The following is a 19,161-nucleotide window of genomic DNA, read 5'->3' as shown; positions in this document are numbered from 1 at the left end:
TTTGTTGAACCAAAATGTGACTGAAAACCAAAATTTAAAAAAAATTTAGACCATTTAATTGCTCCTGTGACCACTCAGAGACATCCCGCGTAACTGATCTGTTTATAGGGTGGTTGCTGTTTCGTGTTTAGACTGTGTTAAAATCTGAAGCAGTACATTGACCTGTAACCAATGCTAAATAACTTTTCCAGAACTATTCCAGTATTGATGTCCTCTTACACAGAAGTAGACTCACCAAATTGCAATCTGTACAGACTTTCATAGAAATTCAGGAGTTTATCAGCTTTATTAGCAAACAAGGTAATTTTTTATTTATATGTATCTTTTTTCCTTTCATAATTAGGAAGAGTTTTGCCATCTGATTTTTTTTTTTTTTGCTTGGTGATAGTACATGTTTCTTAATGTGTGGGTTAGAAACTGTCTTGAGTTTACTCCATGAATGTGTGTTTTGAGATTGTTGAAATAAGTGTTTAAAATAGTCCAGTGCTCTTCTGGGCACTTAAGAAGCTTCCAGGGAGCAGACGCTGTGGTCCCCACAGAGCAGAGCAGTCCAGGACCCCCATGAAAAATTGGGGTGATAGAATCTGATGGTAGGGCTTGAGTTGGGTATGGTAGGAAGAGAGGGGTTCTCAGAGGGCCAGCCTGAGCCTGGGGTACTGGCGTGACTGTCCCAGGTGCCAGGTGGTGAGGTGAGGCCCGGGTGGCTGTGCCCAAACCGAAGGCCTTTCTGCTGCTGCTGAGTGGGCTTAATCCTGATGCCGATGGAAGGTCCCCCAGAGTCAGAAGTAACGTCTTGTTATGAATTCAAATTTCATTTCTTGAAAGACTTCTTAGAGTACTGATAAAAGTTGGTGTTCAGAACTATCTACCTGACTGTTCTCTGTTTTAAATTTGGAGAATGGTTTTTCAAGTATATATTACTAGTGGCGTATCATTCTAGGAGCTGTGTTAGTTTCTTTTCTCTGTATTTTACCCAGTTTTATAACAGCCTATGAGATGTAGACTCTAAAACTAATATCATGGCACCTGATGACCGATGCTGAAGCTGGAATACTTTGGCCAGGTGATATGAAGAACTTACTCATTAGAAAAGACCCTGATGCTGGGAAACACTGAAGGCAGGAGAAGAAGGGGACGATAGAGGATGAGATGGTTGGTGCGTTGCTGACTTGATGCGCATGAGTTTGAGCAAACTCTGGGAGTTGGTGGTGGACAGTGAAGCCTGGTGTGCTGCAGTCCATGGGGTTGCAGAGTCGGACATGACTGAGCAACTAAGCTGAACTAAACTGATCAGGTTTTGTATTTATTATGTCAGCAAATCTGGAAGACCCAGCAGTGGCCACAGGACTGGAAAAGGTCAATCCTCATCCCAATTCCAAAGAAGGGTAGTCCTAAAGAATGCTCTAACCATCAGACAATTGTACTCATCTCCCATGCTAGTAAGATCATGCTTATAATCTTACAGGCTAGGCTTCAGCATTATTCAGACCAAGAACTTCCAGTATCTAAGCTGGGTTTAGAGAAGGAAGAAGAACTAGAGATCAAACTGCCAACATTCACTGGATTATAGAGAAAACCATCTCTCTGTCTCATTGACAATGCTAAAGTCTTTGTCTGTGTGGATCATGACAAACTATGGAAAGCTCTTAGTTGGGAATACCAGACCATCTTACCTGTCTCCTGAGAAACCTGTGTGCGGGTCAAGAAGAAACAGAGCCCTGCATGGAGCAACTGATTCATTCACGGTCGAGAAAGCAGTGTGACAGGGCTGTTTGCCGTCTCCCTGTTTGTTTAACCTGTACACTGAGCACATCATGAGAAATGCCAGCCCGGATGAGTTACAAGCTAGAATCAAGATAGGCGGGAGAAACAACCACCACCTCAGATATGCAGATACCAGTCTAATGGCAGAAAGTGAAGGGGGAGCTAAAGAACCTCTCGATGAAGGTAAAGGAGGAAAGTGAAAGAGCTGGCTTAAGACTGTTAAGGAAACTAAAATCATGGCCTCTGGCCCCATTACTGCATGGCAAATAGAAGGGGAAGAGGTGGACGTAGTTACAGATTTCCTCTTCTTGGGCTCCAAAGTCACTGCAGACGGTGACTGCAGCCATGAAATCAGAAGATGCTTGCTTCTTGGCAGGAAAGCAATGACAAACGTAGATGGTGTGTTGAAAAGCAGAGACAAAAGTCCGCTATGGTTTTCCCAGTGGTCACGTACGGTTGTGAGAGCTGGACTGTTAAAGAAGGCAGAACGTCAGAGAATTCATGTCTTTGAACTGTGGTGCTGGAGAAGACTTCTGAAAGTCCCTTGGACAGCAAGGAGATCAAACCAGTCAATTTTAAGGGAGATCAACTCTGAACTAGAAGAACTGATACTCAAAACTGAAGCTCCAGTATTTCGGTCATCTGATGTGCACAGATGACTCATTGGAGAAGTCCCTGATGCTGGGAAAGATTGAGGGTAGAAGAAGAGGGTGTCAGAGGATGAAATGGCTGGTCAGCATCACTGAAGCGATGAACATGAACCTGGGTAAACTCCGAGAGATACTGAGGGACTGAACAACAAATGAGACTTAGATTCTTTTTCCTCATTTTATAGGGCATCAGAGATTAAGTAACTTGCCTGAACAAGGTAAGCACTGCTTTCTCACCATAGAAAGAAAACCAAAGCTTTAAACGTTTTTATTGTTGTTCAGTTACCCAGTTGTGTCTGACTCTTTGTGACCCCGTGGACTGCAGCATGCCAGTTTTCCCTATCCTTCACCATCTCCTGGAGCTTGCTCAAACTCATGACCATTGAGTCGGTGATGCCATCCAACCATCTCATCCTCTGTCGTCCCTTTCTCCTCCTGCCTTCAATCTTTCCTAGCATCAGGGTCTCTTCTTACAAGGTAGCTCTTCCAATCAGGTGGCCAAAGTATTGAAGCTTCAGCATCAGTCCTTCCAATGAATATTCAGGACTGATTTCCTTTAGGATTGACTGGTTTGATCTCCTTGCAGTCCAAGGGCCTCTCAAGAGTCTTCTCCAACACCACAGTTCAAAAGCATCAATTCTTCAGCACTCAGTCTTCTTTATGGCCCAACTCTCACATCCATATATGACTACTAGAAGAACCATAGCTTTGACTAGGACCTTTGTCAGTAATGTCTCTGCTTATTACTATGCTGTCTAGGTTGGTCATAGCTTTTCTTCCAAGGAGCAAGCGTCTTTTAATTTCATGGCTGCAGTCACCATCTGCAGTGATTTTGGAGCCACCCCCCAAAATAAAGTCTGTCACTGTTTCCACTGTTTCCCCATCTATTTGCAATGAAGTGATGGGACCAGATGCCATGATCTTTATTTTTTGAACGTTGAAATTTCAAACCTTGATGGCATCATCCTTTAGGGATTTGAATGGTTCTGCTGGAATTTCATTAACAGCAGCTTTATTAAGAGCAGTGCTTCTTAAGGCCAACTTGACTTTGCACTCCAGAATGTCTGGCTCTGGATGACTAACCACACCATCATAGTAATCTGGTTCATTAAGATCTTTTTTATACAGTTCTTCCATGCATTCATTCCATCTCTTCTCAATCTCTTCAGCATCTACTAGGTCTCTACCATTTTTATCCTTTATTGTGCCCATTTTTGGGCAGAATGTTCCCTTGATGTTGCCAGTTTTCCTGAAGAGATCGCTAGTCTTTCCCCTTTTGTTGTTTTCTTTGATTATTAAGCACTGTTCATTGAAGACGGCCTTCTTGACTGTTATAGCTGTATTTTGGAACTCTGCATTTAATTTGATGTACCTTCCCGTCTCTCCCTTGCTTTTCGCTTCTCTTCGTTCTTCTGCTGTTTGTAAAGCCTCCTCAGATAACCCCTTTGCCTTCTTGCTTTCCTTTTTCTTTGCAGTGGTTTTGTTTGTCACCTTCTGTAGTGTGTTGCAGCCTCTGCCCCTAGTTCTTTAGGCACACTGTTAACTCATTCTAGTCCCTTGAATCTGTTTGTTACCTCTATTGTGAATTCATATGGGATTTGATTTAAGTCATACCTGGTTGTCTTATTGTTTTTCCAGTGTTGTTTTTTTTTTTTTTTTGCTATGAGAATTTGATGATCTGAGCCACAGTCAGCTGCTGGCCTTGTTTTTGCTGACCGTATACAGCTTTTCCATTTTTGGCTATAAAGAATGTAATCACTTTGGTTTTGGTGTTGACCATTTGGAGACGTGCATGTGTAAAGTCATCTCTTATATTGTTGAAAAAGGTTATTTGCTATGACTAGTGCGTTCTCTTTAATAATAGTGTTGTGGAATTTAGAAGCCCTTGAGCCAGGTTGTTTGGGGGCTTTTGTCATGGCGACCTCATGTGCACACCAGGTCTTGGTTGGTGGCCAATCCTCCAGCAACGAACGAGTCTCCCCCTCCTCTGGGCACTCCCACGAGTGGCATGAGCAGATTCAGTTGTCCTGCGACGACTCATATTAGATTTTATAAACAGTAAAATTGGTTGCAACCCTGTGAATAGCTTGTCAGTTTTCAGGGCTTTTCAGATTTTGGGGTTGTGAGTGGAGCGTTGTGACTGTGGACCTGTGGTGAATGTAAAAATTGCACGTGTTTATTTCCTCCTCTTTCCTTGATGGCCTGAAGACATTAAGTTTTCATGTCAGAATATATTAAACATGGTAACTTTGTGCTCCTGTTGTGAACAATAGGGCCAAGTGTTATAATTTGCACAAGGAATCTGAACTAAGTTTCTGTTTACAGATGGCAGCTCACTTTGTAAGGTGGTCTGATCATTGGGCTGTGGCCACACTCACACCATAATGTCATTTTTAGGTAATTTATCATCTCAAGTTCCCCTGAAGAGACTTGTGAAAACCTGGACAAATCGATACCCTGATGCTAAAATGGACCCGATGAACATCTGGGATGACATCATCACAAATCGGTGAGATGTGATCCCCCAAGTTGATGTGGTCTCTTTGCTGAAGTTTCCGGAATTGTTTTTCTCCCAAACTGTGGTTGGGCAGTGTGGAGTCTGAGCCTTGCGTGCGCCCGTTTCCACTGAGGTTGTCCCGTCAGCAGTCTCCCTGCCTGTGTGCGACATGTCCCCTGTCCATCCTGTGCTGGGTGGTGAGCTGTGGATGTGCTCGGAGGTGAGAGAAGGCAGGGCGGCCCCTCTGCTCCTGGCTCAGGGCTGCCTGATAGGGAGCGACACCCTGACTTCTCAGCCCTGTTATGCACCATATGCCTCACTTCACCAGGTCTGAGGCTCTCTGCTTCCCTTGAAACAGCTCTTGGTGGTCTTCAGGCAGACACTTGCCACACGTATCCGTGGGAGGAGCAGGGCCAGAGAGGCTATGAGTTGTTTTCTGCAGAAACATGCAGTCAGCAGGACCGAAGGACTGTGACCCCCACAATTCCTCTTCCTGCCATTGGACCCTGTTTCTTCTGGTACTACAGCTTTTCAAAGATTCACTTTTAATACTTTTTGTTTTTCAAACTTTTTTACTTTTTGAGACAATTCTTTTCTATAAAAAAATAACAAGAAAAGTGGCACTCCTCTGTGTGCCTTTTTCTCAGATTCATGGTTTTTTAAAACATTTTAAATAGATTGTATATTAGCCTTTTTTTCTTTCTCTCCACATATATATACTTATTTTTGGAACCATTTGAAGATAAGCTGCATACATCTATTTCTTTGCCTCTTTGTTTATCAGTGTACCTTTCCTAAGAAAAAGAGTATTTTCTTAGAACCACAGTATAATAGTAACTTCTCTGTTTTCACTTTAATGTATAGCCTCTATTTCAGTTTTGTCATTTCTCCCATTAATGTCCTGTAAAGCATTCTGGCCTTTAAGACAGGATGCAGCAGCATCGTATATGCATTTATTTAGCTGATATGTCTTCTTGGTCTTCTTGAACCTGGGACAGTTCTTCAGCCGTCTTTCAGGACACTGATGCTCTGGAGGTGTTTTCCATAGTTTGGGTTTAGCTCTATGTCGTCACGACTGTCCAGGTGAGATGCCCGTGATGGGAATGCAGCTGAAGCAGAGTGTGCGTCCTGCGGGATTCCTCCTAGAAGCACAGAGTGTCCCCTGCCCTTCCTTTCCTGGGGGCAATGGTGTTGGCTGTCTGGTTAAAGCAGGTCCGGCCTTTCCGGGTGTCAGGCCTGTATTCTCCTCTCCCCAAACGGATGACAGGAGGTGCTCTGCGACACGCTGGTCCTGCTTGATGAGGCCGCCTCCTCCGCAGTGTGTCTGGATGACTTTGGACAAAGCAGCCTTGGCAGCGCTGTCCGGTGACCATCGTCTCCCCGCGCCAAAGTGCCCGTATTTGTCTGCATCTCGTAGGAAGCCCTCCTTCTCCCCCATCTGTTTATCTACTCATTTACTTAAATTTTAATTTTTAGTATATAATCATGGAATCAAATTTTATTTATGGAATATAATCCATTACTGTTCTTATTTATTTCATGTTCAGAATGTCTCAGGTTTGGTTAGTGGGAGACCTTTCGATCTGGTATTCCAGGCTCATCTTGCAAAATTATCCTCCTGTATTTTCTTCTAGAAATGTTATGGTTTCATTTTTTATGTCTAGGCCTGTGATCCAGTGGAAGATGATCATGTAGATGGTGTGAGGCAGGGGTACAAGTGCACTTTTTCCATGTTGATATCTCGTTGTGTAGTCCCATTTGTTCAAAAGTCTTAACTTTTCTTTCGTTGAATTGCCTTGGCACCTTTTTTGAAAATCAGGCCGTTAAATTTGTGGGTCTTTTTTTGAATTCTCTGTTCTGTTTCTTGAGTTTTATGCTTATCTTTTCACAATATCAAACTGTATTCATTACTGATGCTTTATAGTAAGTCTTGAATCATATAGGGTGAGTCCTCCAACTTTGTTTTTCTTAATGAAAATTGCTTTGTTTCTGTTAGGATACTTATATTTATATATACATTTTAGAATCTGTTTATCAATTTCTACCAAAAGAAAAAGAAAAACAGAGTTTGGTTGGACTTTTGTTGACTATAGATCAGTTTGGGGAATTGCTGTCTTAACAGTATAGAGTTCTCTAGCTCAGGAATGTGGTATGTCTCTCTGTTTACTTAGGTCTTTAATTTCAAAGATTTGTATTTTTTCAGTATGGAAATCTTAGACATCTTTTGTTAGATTTGTTTCTAAGTATGTGTTATTTTTCAGCACTCTTGTAAATGGATTTTTTTCATTGTATTGTTATTTTCCAATTATTTGCTGCTCATATACTGATTTTCTGAAACTTTTTTTTTATAATGAAGAGGTATTGAATTTTGTCATATGCCTTTTCTTTACATCATTTAATTGATTGTGTTTTTCTCTTTTTTTCATGTATGTGCCTGTTAGGTCCGTATTGTCTATAGTATTATTCAGATCTGCTATCTCTTTATTGATTTTCTGTCTGGATGATCTATCCATTGTTGGTGGTGGAGTATTAAAGGACCAACAATAGTTGGATTGCTGTTTATTTCTCCTTTTAGTTATATTACTGTTTGTTTTATAGGTGTTTTGATGTAGGGTGCATAAATATTTGTAATCATTATATTTTCTTGACAGATTGGTAGTAGGCCCCTTTATCCTCATGTAATGACCTTCCTTGTATCTTTTTACTGTTGTTAGCTTAGTTTGCTCTAATAGAGTAGAGCTACCCCTGCTCTCTGGGGTTACCATTTACTTGAAATATCTTTCTCTCCCTTTACCTTTGTATCTTCTTACTGTTGTTAGCTTAGTTTGCTCTGATAGAGTAGAGCTACCCCTGCTCTTTGGGGTTACCATTTACTTGAAATATCTTTCTCTCCCTTTACTCTGTCAGTGTGTCTCAGAGCAAAGGTGAATCTGTAGTAGACATCATATCGTTGGATCTGTTTTGTCTTCTGACTGTGTCATGTGGCTTGTGGGATCCTAGTTCCCTGTCCAGAGATGGGCCTTGGGCCAGGACAATGCAGGTGCCAAATCCTAACCACTAGACCTGAGAGTTCTCCCTGGATCTTATTTTTATCCATTCAGACATTCTGTGTCTTTTGCTTGAAGAATCTAACCTATTTACATTTGAAACCATTATCCATGGGTAAGGACTTACTGTTCCCATTTTATTAATTGCTCTCTGACAGTTTTGTGGGTCCATGACCCCTTTTTGCTTTCCCTGTTCTTTCTTGTGTGATTTGATGACTTTTTGTCTACTGAGTTTTGACTTCTTTATCACGTCTTTTGTGTGGCTACTACAAGCTTTCCTTTGTGTCTAGCATATGGCTTACATAAACTATCTTGTAAAAGGATTCTCTGTGCTGCATGGATTTTCTGATCAGGCTTCCTGGGTGGTTGGAACAGGGTCCTGTTCTCAGCAATAAGGTGGGGTACTGTTGAAGGGTGGGAAAGACAGCAAGATTGGCCCAAAGGCCAGCACAACTCATCATTTGGGGACCCAGATCAGGTGGGACTGCACACCAATTCCCTGGCCAGACAGGGCCACCAGTTGACTCTGAAGACAGGGCGGGAGAGACACAGGCTGAGCTGTCTGCTGCAGGACTGCTGTGTGCTGTGCTGTGGGTGGGCCCCACAGCCCACATGTTCTTATGAGGCTCCCTGGGTACCTGAGCTGAAGGCTCTTCCACAGGTCAGTTTCCCAGCCCATTCGGGGACACCACGTAGGCTTCTCAGCTGGCAGGACTCTTGTTTGGGAACCAGATGCAGCAGAACCATGAGCCAAGCTACATGGCTCTGTGGCCAAGCCACTGTCCTGGCTCTGTCCACAGGCAGGGCCTCCCGCTGGGCCTTCCCATGCTGCTGTGAGCAGGGTCACAGGGTGGGCTGTGCAGGTCCCTGAGCTCCAGTTAGGCTTCTCAGTAGGGTGGCTGGGGCTGTGAACTAGCTTCTCTGCCCAGGCAGAGGACAGAACACACTCCAGGACTGACGACGCTCATTGTTTGGGTCCTCAATCAGGCAAACCTGCACCCTGCCCAGCTCCCTGGTCAGACTGGGTCAGCATCTCGGCTCAGGTGCATAAAGCCACTGGTTAGGATTTCTGTTCAGGCACCACTGGGAGCAGGGCCCTGCCTGCCTGGATCCATTGCTGGTTGCTGTAATCCCCCCAGCTTTTCTGTCATGGTCTGAGCCCTGAGACCCCTAGGAAGTGGGACCCACAGCCCTGGGAGCGGGCAGCCCCCCAGTCTCTGGGGTACAGGGCTATTTACGACTCACCATTGTGTTGGAGGATTTTCCCAGAGTTGTCTTGTCCGTGAATGTTGTTTGGTTTTCCTGTGAGGGGACCAAGGTCAGGAATGACCTGTGTCACCATCTGGATAATATTGCTCGTCTTTGCTGTGTTTTTGGTGTAATACGTTGCTTTTGATTCTGAAGTAGGTGGTGCATTTGAAGGTAAACCTGTGTGGTTATGGTGATCTCTTTTCCATATTCTTGGTTTGCTAACATTTTGTTAAGAATTTTTTCTGTCCGTATTCAAGTGGGAACTGGTCTGTAATGTCTCCCTTTTTTGTAATGTCCTTGTTAGGTTTTGATGTTAGGGTTATGCTGGCTTCATAAAATGAGTTAGGACAAGTACCCTTCTTTCTTTTTTGAAAACAGTTTCTGTAAGATACTTCTTATTTCTTAAATATTTGATATATCACAGTTCATCAGTGAAACTGTATATACCTGGAGGTTTCCTGTGGGGCAGATTTTTGGTAATATATGTAATTACTTAAGTAATGTAGGGCTGGGACCTCTGCGGTGGTCCAGCAGTGAGGGCTTCATGCTCCCAGTCCAGGGGGCCGGGTTCATTCCCTGATGGGGGAAGTAGGTACCACCTGGTGCAACTAAGACCCCGCACAGCCAAATAAATAAATACTGGGGAAAAAAAAAAACACACCTTTTTGAAAAAAGGTATATAGGACTATTTAAATTTAAATTTTCTATTTCTTTCCGTATGAATTTTATTAAATTGTATTTTTCCATTTCATGTCAAATTGTTGGCATAAAGTTGCTCATATTATACCCTAATGTTATTATTTGTTGTATCTGTAGTGGGAGATCCTTATTCAGTCCTGATATTGATGATTTGTGTTTCCTTTTTTTTCTTCATCGGTTTCTCAATTTTAGGTGTCTGTCAATTCTGCTGATTTTCTCAAAGGATCTGCTTTGCTGATGTTATCATCAATCTGTTTTCTATTTCATTTATTTCTGGTTTCATCTTTAGTATTTTTTTCTGTGTTCTTTAGATTTAGCTTTTCCTTTTTCAGTTTCTTAAGGTGTAAACTTTGATCATTGATTTTATGCTTTTTTCTTCAGTGCATTTAAAGTTATAATGTTCCTCTAATCACTGCTTCAGCTGCACACTGCAGATTTTAGTATGTTGGTTTTGTATTTTTATATTATCTTGTAGTTCAAAATATTTTCTCATTCTTCTGTAATTTCTTTTTTGATCCATAAAATAGTTATAAGTGAGTTTCTATGTCTTACTGATTTCTGAATTAATTCCTTGTGGTTATAAACATGCTGTATGGTTTTGGTCTCTTTAAATTTATTGAGACTTGATCTATGGCCAAGAATATGGTCTATTTTAGTAAATATACTCTGTGTACTTGAAAACCCAGTGTATTCTGCAGTTCTTAGACATAATGTGTATAATTTTCAATTAGATCAAGGTGGTCAATTGTGTTTTTCAGATCTTCCATGTCTTTAGTGATTTTTTTGGTGTATCAACGTTACTGAAAATTAAAACACTGAAATACAATCACAGGAACCAAATCAAATGTGTATAAAATTGGCCATATGTGTAACACAGCCACTGAGAACAGTGGTTATAACCTGCCTACTACTTGACACTGTCTGACTTTGGGAGGAGGACCTTAGATTTAGAGGCAGAAGAGGAAAATTATTTGACCCAACACCGGATGTGCTGCCCCTTCATTAAGAAGGCAGGTTGTGAGTGTAAATACTGTACTTTGTGGAGGTGGAGGCAATAGATGATATCTGGAAAGTTAAAATATCCTCAGTGATCTTCAGAGGATCCTCAGAGTTGGTTAATAAAAATGGAGATTAAGTCCAGTTCCGAGAGTGTAACATTAACCGTCTAAAAAATGAGCAAAATTTCAGTAAGTGTAGAATTTCTGTGTAAATGCTATCCAGTAGCTTCCTGTGTGTCAGAGATTCCTTTCACAAGTCCAGCATTAACTTTTACTTTTCTTTGTTTCATGTAGATGTTTCTTTCTCAGCAAAATAGAGGAGAAGCTCTGTCTCCTTCCAGACAGTGAAGGTGCGAGTGAGGACGGGGCTGAGATGGATGCACAGGCTCAGGAAGAAGACACACGGACCCTGATCACGAGCTGCAGCTTCTCCATGAGGATGCAGATGGCCGAGAGCGCAAGGAAGCAGGTGGGCACCAGGGCCACAGGCTCGAACCGGCGGTCTCTAAGCTGAGCTCCTCTTTAAAAACTGATGCTTAGAGGTGATGGAGTTGTTAGTATTTCTTTTCTTTATAAGAAAGTAAGCTTGAAGAAAAATTAAAGTTTTCCAGAAAGCCTCTAAAGTTTATTATTCACTTGTCACTTCAAAATGATTATTTTCTGTTACTTATAAAGAAAATAGACCTAACATCAGGTTTTCTCTTGTTTAACAAAGTGAGTGCTTGCCAGTTTGTTACAAATTGTATTTAAGTTTCAAATTGTATTTTCAGATTGTGAAAAATCTGTCCTTTGATAATAAGATCCTTAATTGATATAAGTGTGCTTTGTTTAAAAGTGGCATATTAACATTTTAAGTATTAAATTTTTCATGTAATCATATTTAACTATACTAGAGGAACTTTCTGTTTTAATGACCCTATGTTGATTTGCTGTTATAAAGCAAAGAATATTATGCCAGTAGAAATAATTAGTATTTCTGTTTTGTGGGTTTTAATGCTCTTGTATAATGTTTTTCTTTGAGGTAAGTATTGTATAAGGAATTTTTATATTTTCAATAAGAAACAGCCCAGCCTGGAACAGCCTAAGTGAACAAAGGAGCTGTATCAACCCCTAAGTTATACTCTAGTGGAGCATACTTTCAGATGCTCTCAAATTCCCCACCTAGGAGGATCTGTCTCCTGTCCCAGTCTCTCCCGCCACACACACACGAATCTTGTTCTTTGTGACTCTGGTAGCTCCAGGCTACCACTGGAGTTGGAAATGCTCTTGATGTTTTGTGTATTGCTTTCCCTCTGCATCTTTCTGGAATTAGGTAGTCTCTCCCTGACTATTTCCTGCAGAAAAGAAAGAAGATTCTTTTTTTCCAGAAGGTCCTGGCCATTTCTCCTCCTGTCTCCTTAGCTCTGGGTGCAGCAGGAGTGGGGTGCATGTGGCTTCTCAGCAGAAAGTGGGGCAGAGCGGGTGCTTTCCACTGCTGATGGGGTCACGGGGTCAGTGGGGAGAAAGGCTCCAGGGAGAAGAGGCGCTTGGGAATGGTAGGAAAGAAAGGTGCTGAGATACATTTTTAAACAATATCCCAAAGGTGAGAAACTGGAAACTGCAGAGCCTGCTGTGAGGGGATGGCTATCTCATGATGCTGATTTGAGGTGGACCATGAAGCTTGTGGCCCAGAATTAGGGACTGGAGACTCCAGGAGGTCCTGGAAGGTCTTGAACATGCTGGTGGGGAAAAAAAAAAAACTGTGCTAAAGAAGACCAGAGACGGCAGGAGTGATGAGGGTGACCTGGACTTCTGGTTTGAGTGGTTGCAAGGGTTGTAACACAGTCTAATGTCAATGTCCTTGAAGCTTAGCAGAGAATTAGATTTAAGAGATGTCTGTAATACAACCAAATAAGTAGTAGAGAAATTGTACATTAAAACTAAAAGCTTCTGTGCCTCAAGCAACACACTAAAGAAAGTGAAGAGACAGCCCATACAATGGGAGACAATATTTGGAAATTGTGTATCTGATCAGTTCAGTTCAGTCGCTCAGTGGTGTCCGACTCTTTGCGACCCCATGAATCGCAGCACGCCAGGCCTCCCTGTCCATCACCAACTCCCAGAGTTCACTCAGACTCACGTCCATTGACTCAGTGATGCCATCCAGCCATCTCATCCTCTGTCGTCCCCTTCTCCTCCTACCACCAACCCCTCCCAGCACCAGAGTCTTTTTCAGTGATTCAATGAGGTGGCCAAAGTACTGGAGTTTCAGTTTTAGCATCATTCCTTCCAAAGAGATCCCAGGGCTGATCTCCTTCAGAATGGACTGGTTGGATTTCCTTGCAGTCCATGGGACTCTCAAGAGTCTTCTCCAATACCACAGTTTAAAAGCATCAATTCTTCAGCATTCAGCTTTCTTTATAGTCCAACTCTCATCCATACATGACCGCTGGAAAAACCATAGCCTTGACTAGATGGACCTTTGTTGGCAGAGTAATGTCTCTGTTTTTTAATATGCTGTCTAGGTTGGTCATAACTTTTATTCCAAGGAGCAAATGTCTTTTAATTTCATGGCTGCAGTCACCATCTGCAGTGATTTTGGAGCCCCCCAAAATAAAGTCTGACACTGTTTCCACTGTTTCCCCATCTATTTCCCATGAAGTGATGGGACCAGATGCCATGATCTTAATTTTCTGAATGTTGAGCTTTAAGCTAACTTTTTCACTCTCCACTTTTACTTTCATCAAGAGGGTTTTTAGTTCCTCTTCATTTTCTGCCATAAGGGTGGTGTCATCTGCATATCTGAGGTTATTGATATTTCTCCCGGCAATCTTGATTCCAGCTTGTGCTTCTTCCAGCCCAGAGTTTCTCATAATGTACTCTGCATATAAGTTAAATAGGCAGGGTGACAGTATACAGCTTTGATGTACTCCTTTTCCTATTTAGAACCAGTCTGTTGTTCCATGTCCAGTTCTAACTGTTGCTTCCTGACCTGCATATAGGTTTCTCAAGAGGCAGGTCAGGTGGTCTGGTATTCCCATCTCTTTCAGAATTTTCCACAGTTTATTGTGATCCACACAGTCAAAGGCTTTGGCATAGTCAATAAAGTAGAAATAGATGTTTTTCTGGAACTCTTTTGCTTTTTCCATGATCCAGTGGATGTTGGCAATTTGATCTCTGGTTCCTCTGCCTTTTCTAAAACCAGCTTGAACATCTGGAAGTCCACGGTTCACGTATTGCTGAAGCCTAGCTTGGAGAATTTTGAGCATTACTTTACTAGCGTATATCTGATAAGCGTCCACTTATCCAGAATACATAAATAACTCTTTACGACTGAACAACAGAAAGTCAAACAATCTAGTGATAAAACGGGCAAAGGATCTGAATGGATGCTTCTCCCAAGAAGACACTCAAGTGGCTAGTACACACATGAAGAACGCAGCACCACGAGTCGTGAGGGGAGGCAGGTCAAACCACAGCAAGGGCCCGCCCGCCACCACCCTCAGGATGGCTAGAGTAGAAGTGCACCCTGCCGTCACTGGTCTGGCAGCTCCTGCAAATGCCAAGGGTCACCATGTGACAGTAGTTCCCCTCCTCAGAATATACCCATGGGAAAGCAGAGCTTAGGTCCACATGGAAATTTGTATCTAGGGGCTTTCAGTTAAATTACTCAGTCATGTCCAGCTCTTTCCAACCCCATGGACTGCAGCATGCCAGGCTTCCCTGTCCATCACCAATTCCCAGAGCTTACTCAAACTCATGTCCCTCGAATTGGTGATGCCATCCAACCATCTCATCAGTCTTTCCCGGCATCAGGGTGTTTTCAAATGAGTCAGTTCTTCGCATCAGGTAGCCAGAGTATTGGAATTTCAGCTTCAGCATCAGTCCTTCCAATGAATATTCAGGACTGATATCCTTTAGGATGGACTGGTTGGATCTCCTTGCAGTCCAAGGGACTCTCAAGAGTCTTCTCCAACACCACAGTTCAAAAGCATCAATTCTTTGGCACTCAGCTTTCTTTATAGTCCAACTCTCACATCCATACATGACCGCTGGAAAAACCATAGCTTTGACTAGACAGACCTTTGATGGCAACGTAATGTCTCTGCTTTTTAATATGCTGTCTAGGTTAGTCATAGCTTTTCTTCCAAGGAGCACATGTCTTTTAATTCATGGCTGCATTCACCATCTGCATTGATTTTGGAGCCCCCCAAAATAAAGTCTCTCACTGTCCATTGTTTCTGCATCTATTTTCCATGAAGTGATGAACCAGATGCCATGATCTTAGTTTTCTGAATGTTGAGTTTTAAGCCAACTTTTTCATTCTCCTCTTTCACTTTCATTAAAAGACTCTTTAGTTCTTTGCTTTCTGCCATAAGGGTGGTGTTATCTGCATATCTGAGGTTATTGATATTTCTCCCAGCAATTTTGATTCCAGTTTATGCTTCATCCAGCCCGGCATTTCGCATGGTGTACTCTGCATAGAAGTTAAATAAGCAGGGTGACAATATACAGCCTTGACGTACTCCTTTTCCAGTTTGGAACCAGTCTGTTGTTCCATGTCCAGTTCTAACTGTTGCTTCTTGACCTGCATACACATTTCTCAAGAGGCAGGTCAGGTGGTCTGGTATTCCCATCTCTTTAAGAATTTTCCAGCTTGTTGTGATCCATACAGTCAAAAGCTTTGGCTTAGCCAATAAAGCAGAAATAGATGTTTTTCTGGAATTCCCTTGCTTTTTCAATGATCCAATAAATGTTGACAATTTGATCTCTGGTTCCTCTGCCTTTTTAAAATCCAGCTTGAACATCTGGAAGTTCATGGTTCAAATACTGTTGAAGCCTGGCTTGGAGAATTTTGAGCATTACTTTGCTAGTGTTTGAGATGAGTGCAAATGTACAGTAGTTTGAACATTCTTTGGCATTGCCTTTCTTTGGGACTGGAATAAAAACTGACATTTTCCAGTCCTGTGGCTACTGCTGAGTTTTCCAAATTTGCTGGCATATTGAATGTAGCCCTTTCACAGCATCATCTTTTAGGATTTGAAATAGTTCAGCTGGAATTATACCACCTCCACTAGCTTTGTTCATAGTGATGCTTCCTAAGGCCCACTTGACTTCACATTCCAGGATGTCTGGCTCTTAAGTGAGTGATCACACCATTGTGGTTATCTGCATCATGAATATCTTTTTTGTTTATTTCTTCCATGTATTCTTGCCATCTCTTCTTAATATCTTCTGCTTCTGTTATGTCCATGCCATTTCTGTCCTTTATTGTGCCCATCTTTGCATGAAATGTTCCATTGATATCTCTGATTTTCTTGACAAGATCTCTAGTCTTTCCCATTCTATTGTTTTCCTGTATTTCTTTGCATTGCTCACTGAGGAAGGCTTTCTTGTCTCTCCTTGCTATTCTTTGGAACTCTGCATTCAAATGGGTATATCTTTCCTTTTCTCCTTTGCCTTTAGCTTCTCCAGGGGCTTTATTTCCATTCAGATTAGCAAAGAACATTATTTGAAATAGCCAAAAGGTGGCAACCACAAAGCTGGAATGTGTATCAGGAGGAAGTGGGTGATAAATTGTGGTTCACCCTGAGAGAGAGCATTGCTCAGCTGTAGGGAAGAGTTGGAGTCTGACTCAAGTCCGAGATTGTCTGCTGATTTGATGATACCAAGGGTCTGGAAGAGGCAGATCCAGGAGCAGAAAGCCATGTCGCCAGCAGTTGGGGAGGGGAAACCCCTTTGGACAGAGCTTTCGTGGTTGAGGAACGTGTTGTGAACTCGGTGGCCGTGAACGCTCTCCCAGCCTCCCTGGAGTGCATGTAGTGGCTGTGACTGGTTTCAGCTGAGGTGATGGGTCTTTGTTCCCTGCTGGATTGTGTGCTGCGGGCCCCATCTTATCTCTCTGCTTCCTCTCTCTCCCCTGCAGAACAATTTCTCACTCGCCTTGAAGCTGCTGAAGGAGCTGCACAGAGAGTCGAAAGCCCGGGAGGACTGGCTGGTGACGTGGGTGCAGGCCTACTGCCGGCTCAGCCATAGCCGGGCCCGGGCCCAGCACCGGCCTGAACAGCTGCGCACGGCACTCAGGACTGCGTCCCTGCTGGGTGCGAGCTGCTTTCCAGGCTGCGCGCATTGTGGATCCTGTCTTCTCACCTCTTCTTTGTGCTGTGCTGACATTTGGGAACTCAGTTTTATAAAAATGTTTTAAAAGATAATTTTATTTATTTTTGGCCGTGCCGGGTCTTCATTACCACACGAGCTTTTTTCTAGTTGCGAAGGATGGGCTCTGGAGCACTCGGGCTTCAGTCATTGTGACATGTGGGCTCAGTAATTGTGTCTCCCTGGCTCTGGAGCACGCATTCAGTAGTTGTGGCCATGGGCTTTGCTACTCCTTGGCATGTGGAATCTTATTGGCTCAGGGATGGGACCTGTGTCTCCTACATTGGCAGGCAAATTCTTTACCACTGAGCCACCAGGGAAGCCCTGTAAAATTTTTATTAAATGTTTATTGGGTATTTGGAGCCAAGGTTCTTTGTATCCTAATAATACTATTAAATATGACTTTTGGAGCTTTTATTTCTTTAAAGTTGAAGTTTAAAATGTTCTTTTTAACACTTAGCTAAGTTTTGGGTTTAATAGTTTAATTATGACTATATTCTTTTAATTTGTGTTTTTACTGACTTCTAAAACATTTGTGTGTGTGTAATCCAACAGCTGAGAACACATCGCGCACAAGCACCCTGGCTTCCCGTGACCATCATGTCCTCCTGGGCACCACCTACCGGATCCTGGCCGATGCGCTCTGTGACGAGCCCAGCTGCCTTGCTGAGATCGGGGAGAGTAAGGCCAGGAGTGTCGTGGAGCTGTCTGGGTCCAGCTCGGAGGATGCAGACAAGGTAGTGATGCTGGGGACCTGAGCTCCTGGCGTCGTGTGTTTGTCGTGACCGTGACGGTTCTGCTGCATGAGAGCGGCATCAGGTCTCGCTGTGTGCTTTTAACACGTAGCTGGCAGTTACACGCAACCGAGTGTGCCACTGGGCTAGTGACACCCTCCATGTGCTTCCTGCTCATTCAGATAACACCTTTCCTTTAGTGTCAAGAATGAGGAGTCTGTGTTGATCCCTGTGGACGGTTTTTCCATGCACTTTGCTGTAATTTTGCCACCCGTCATCATCCAGACGCCCCACTAGCTTGTGGGGAAAACCAGCTTTTCTGCTTTTTTGTGTAGCGGCTGCTCTGTTGGCTTTTTTCAGGTGATTCTATATTATCAGTAATTCCCATGTGCTCCTCATGTCTCTTGTGTCCCCAGCCCTTCCTCAGCCCCACTTTGGGGCCTAGGGGGCCCACCTCATGTTGGTTTTCAGGTCCTGAGGTTGTATGAGGCTCGTGTCTCTCTCCCGGTCTGGCACTAACAGCTTTGTGTTCACTGGTGGCCCAGGGGGCCCAGGTAGGGAGGAGGGTCCTCAGGAAGCTCCGGGCCCACTCACAGCTTTCAGGGTCTCTGAATTCCAGGTCATGGCAGGTTTGTACCAGAGAGCATTCCACCACCTTTCTGAAGCTGTGCGGGCAGCAGAGGAGGAGGCTGGGCCCTCGGCGCGGGGCCAGGGGCCTACAGCCGGCGTGACCGTGGCTTACCTGACACTCGCCGAGTTCTGTGACCGGCAGCTCCGCAGGCAGGAGGAGGGCCCGTCTGGTGAGCCTCACGCTGTGTCGCACGCAGCTTGTCTGTCTGGGGGCAGTGACACGGACACACCCTGCGGGCTGCCTGTGGCCGGTGGCAGGCTGTCTCTGTCCCTCCGTCTGCTTACCTGACGCGAGCGTGACCGGCTCCTGTGGCCGCCCTCCTTTTGCAGCGCAGGACTCAGACGGCTTCACCCAGGAGGAGGGTCAGCCCCCGAGAGAAGCCCTCAAACGCGGCCCAGGGCCGCATGCCCTGCTGCCGTAGTTGCTGCAGAGGGAATGACAATTACAACATGCAAGCCCCAGGAAGTGAGCGTCAGAGTCGGTCACTGTGTCTGCCTGGGGGTGGTGACCGCCTCTCCCTCTTCTGTCCCACTAGTCCTTGGGTCCGCAGAGCTGCTCACGTATCCAGCCCTTGTGGTGGACAAGATGCTGAAGGCATTGAAGTTTCACTCAAGCGAGGCGCGGCTGAAGTTCCCCCGGCTCCTGCAAATCGTCGCACAGTATCCGGAGGAGACGCTGGACCTTATGACCAGAGAGGTCAGTGTGTTTATTCCAGCAGCTGGAACCTGATAGAACTTACGTCCAGACACACACTG

The 19,161-nt window shown here is 43.8% G+C and overlaps 1 protein-coding gene across 1 annotated transcript in view; it reads left to right on the top strand.

Moving 5' to 3' along the window:
* Positions 1 to 19,161, top strand: part of PRKDC (protein kinase, DNA-activated, catalytic subunit) — a 128,015-nt gene that overhangs the window by 94,272 nt on the left and 14,582 nt on the right. The window contains exons 67-73 of the mRNA XM_040261177.1: positions 192 to 300; positions 4,812 to 4,923; positions 11,201 to 11,375; positions 16,812 to 16,986; positions 17,597 to 17,778; positions 18,395 to 18,575; positions 18,942 to 19,102. Coding sequence (XP_040117111.1) covers positions 192 to 300; positions 4,812 to 4,923; positions 11,201 to 11,375; positions 16,812 to 16,986; positions 17,597 to 17,778; positions 18,395 to 18,575; positions 18,942 to 19,102 — 1,095 coding nt within the window. The remainder of the gene's footprint in view (positions 1 to 191; positions 301 to 4,811; positions 4,924 to 11,200; positions 11,376 to 16,811; positions 16,987 to 17,596; positions 17,779 to 18,394; positions 18,576 to 18,941; positions 19,103 to 19,161) is intronic.

The sequence above is a fragment of the Oryx dammah genome, unplaced genomic scaffold (assembly GCF_014754425.2).
Source record: "Oryx dammah isolate SB20612 unplaced genomic scaffold, SCBI_Odam_1.1 HiC_scaffold_19, whole genome shotgun sequence".
NCBI lineage: Eukaryota > Metazoa > Chordata > Mammalia > Artiodactyla > Bovidae > Oryx > Oryx dammah.
This window is presented reverse-complemented; position numbering and strand designations above follow the sequence as displayed.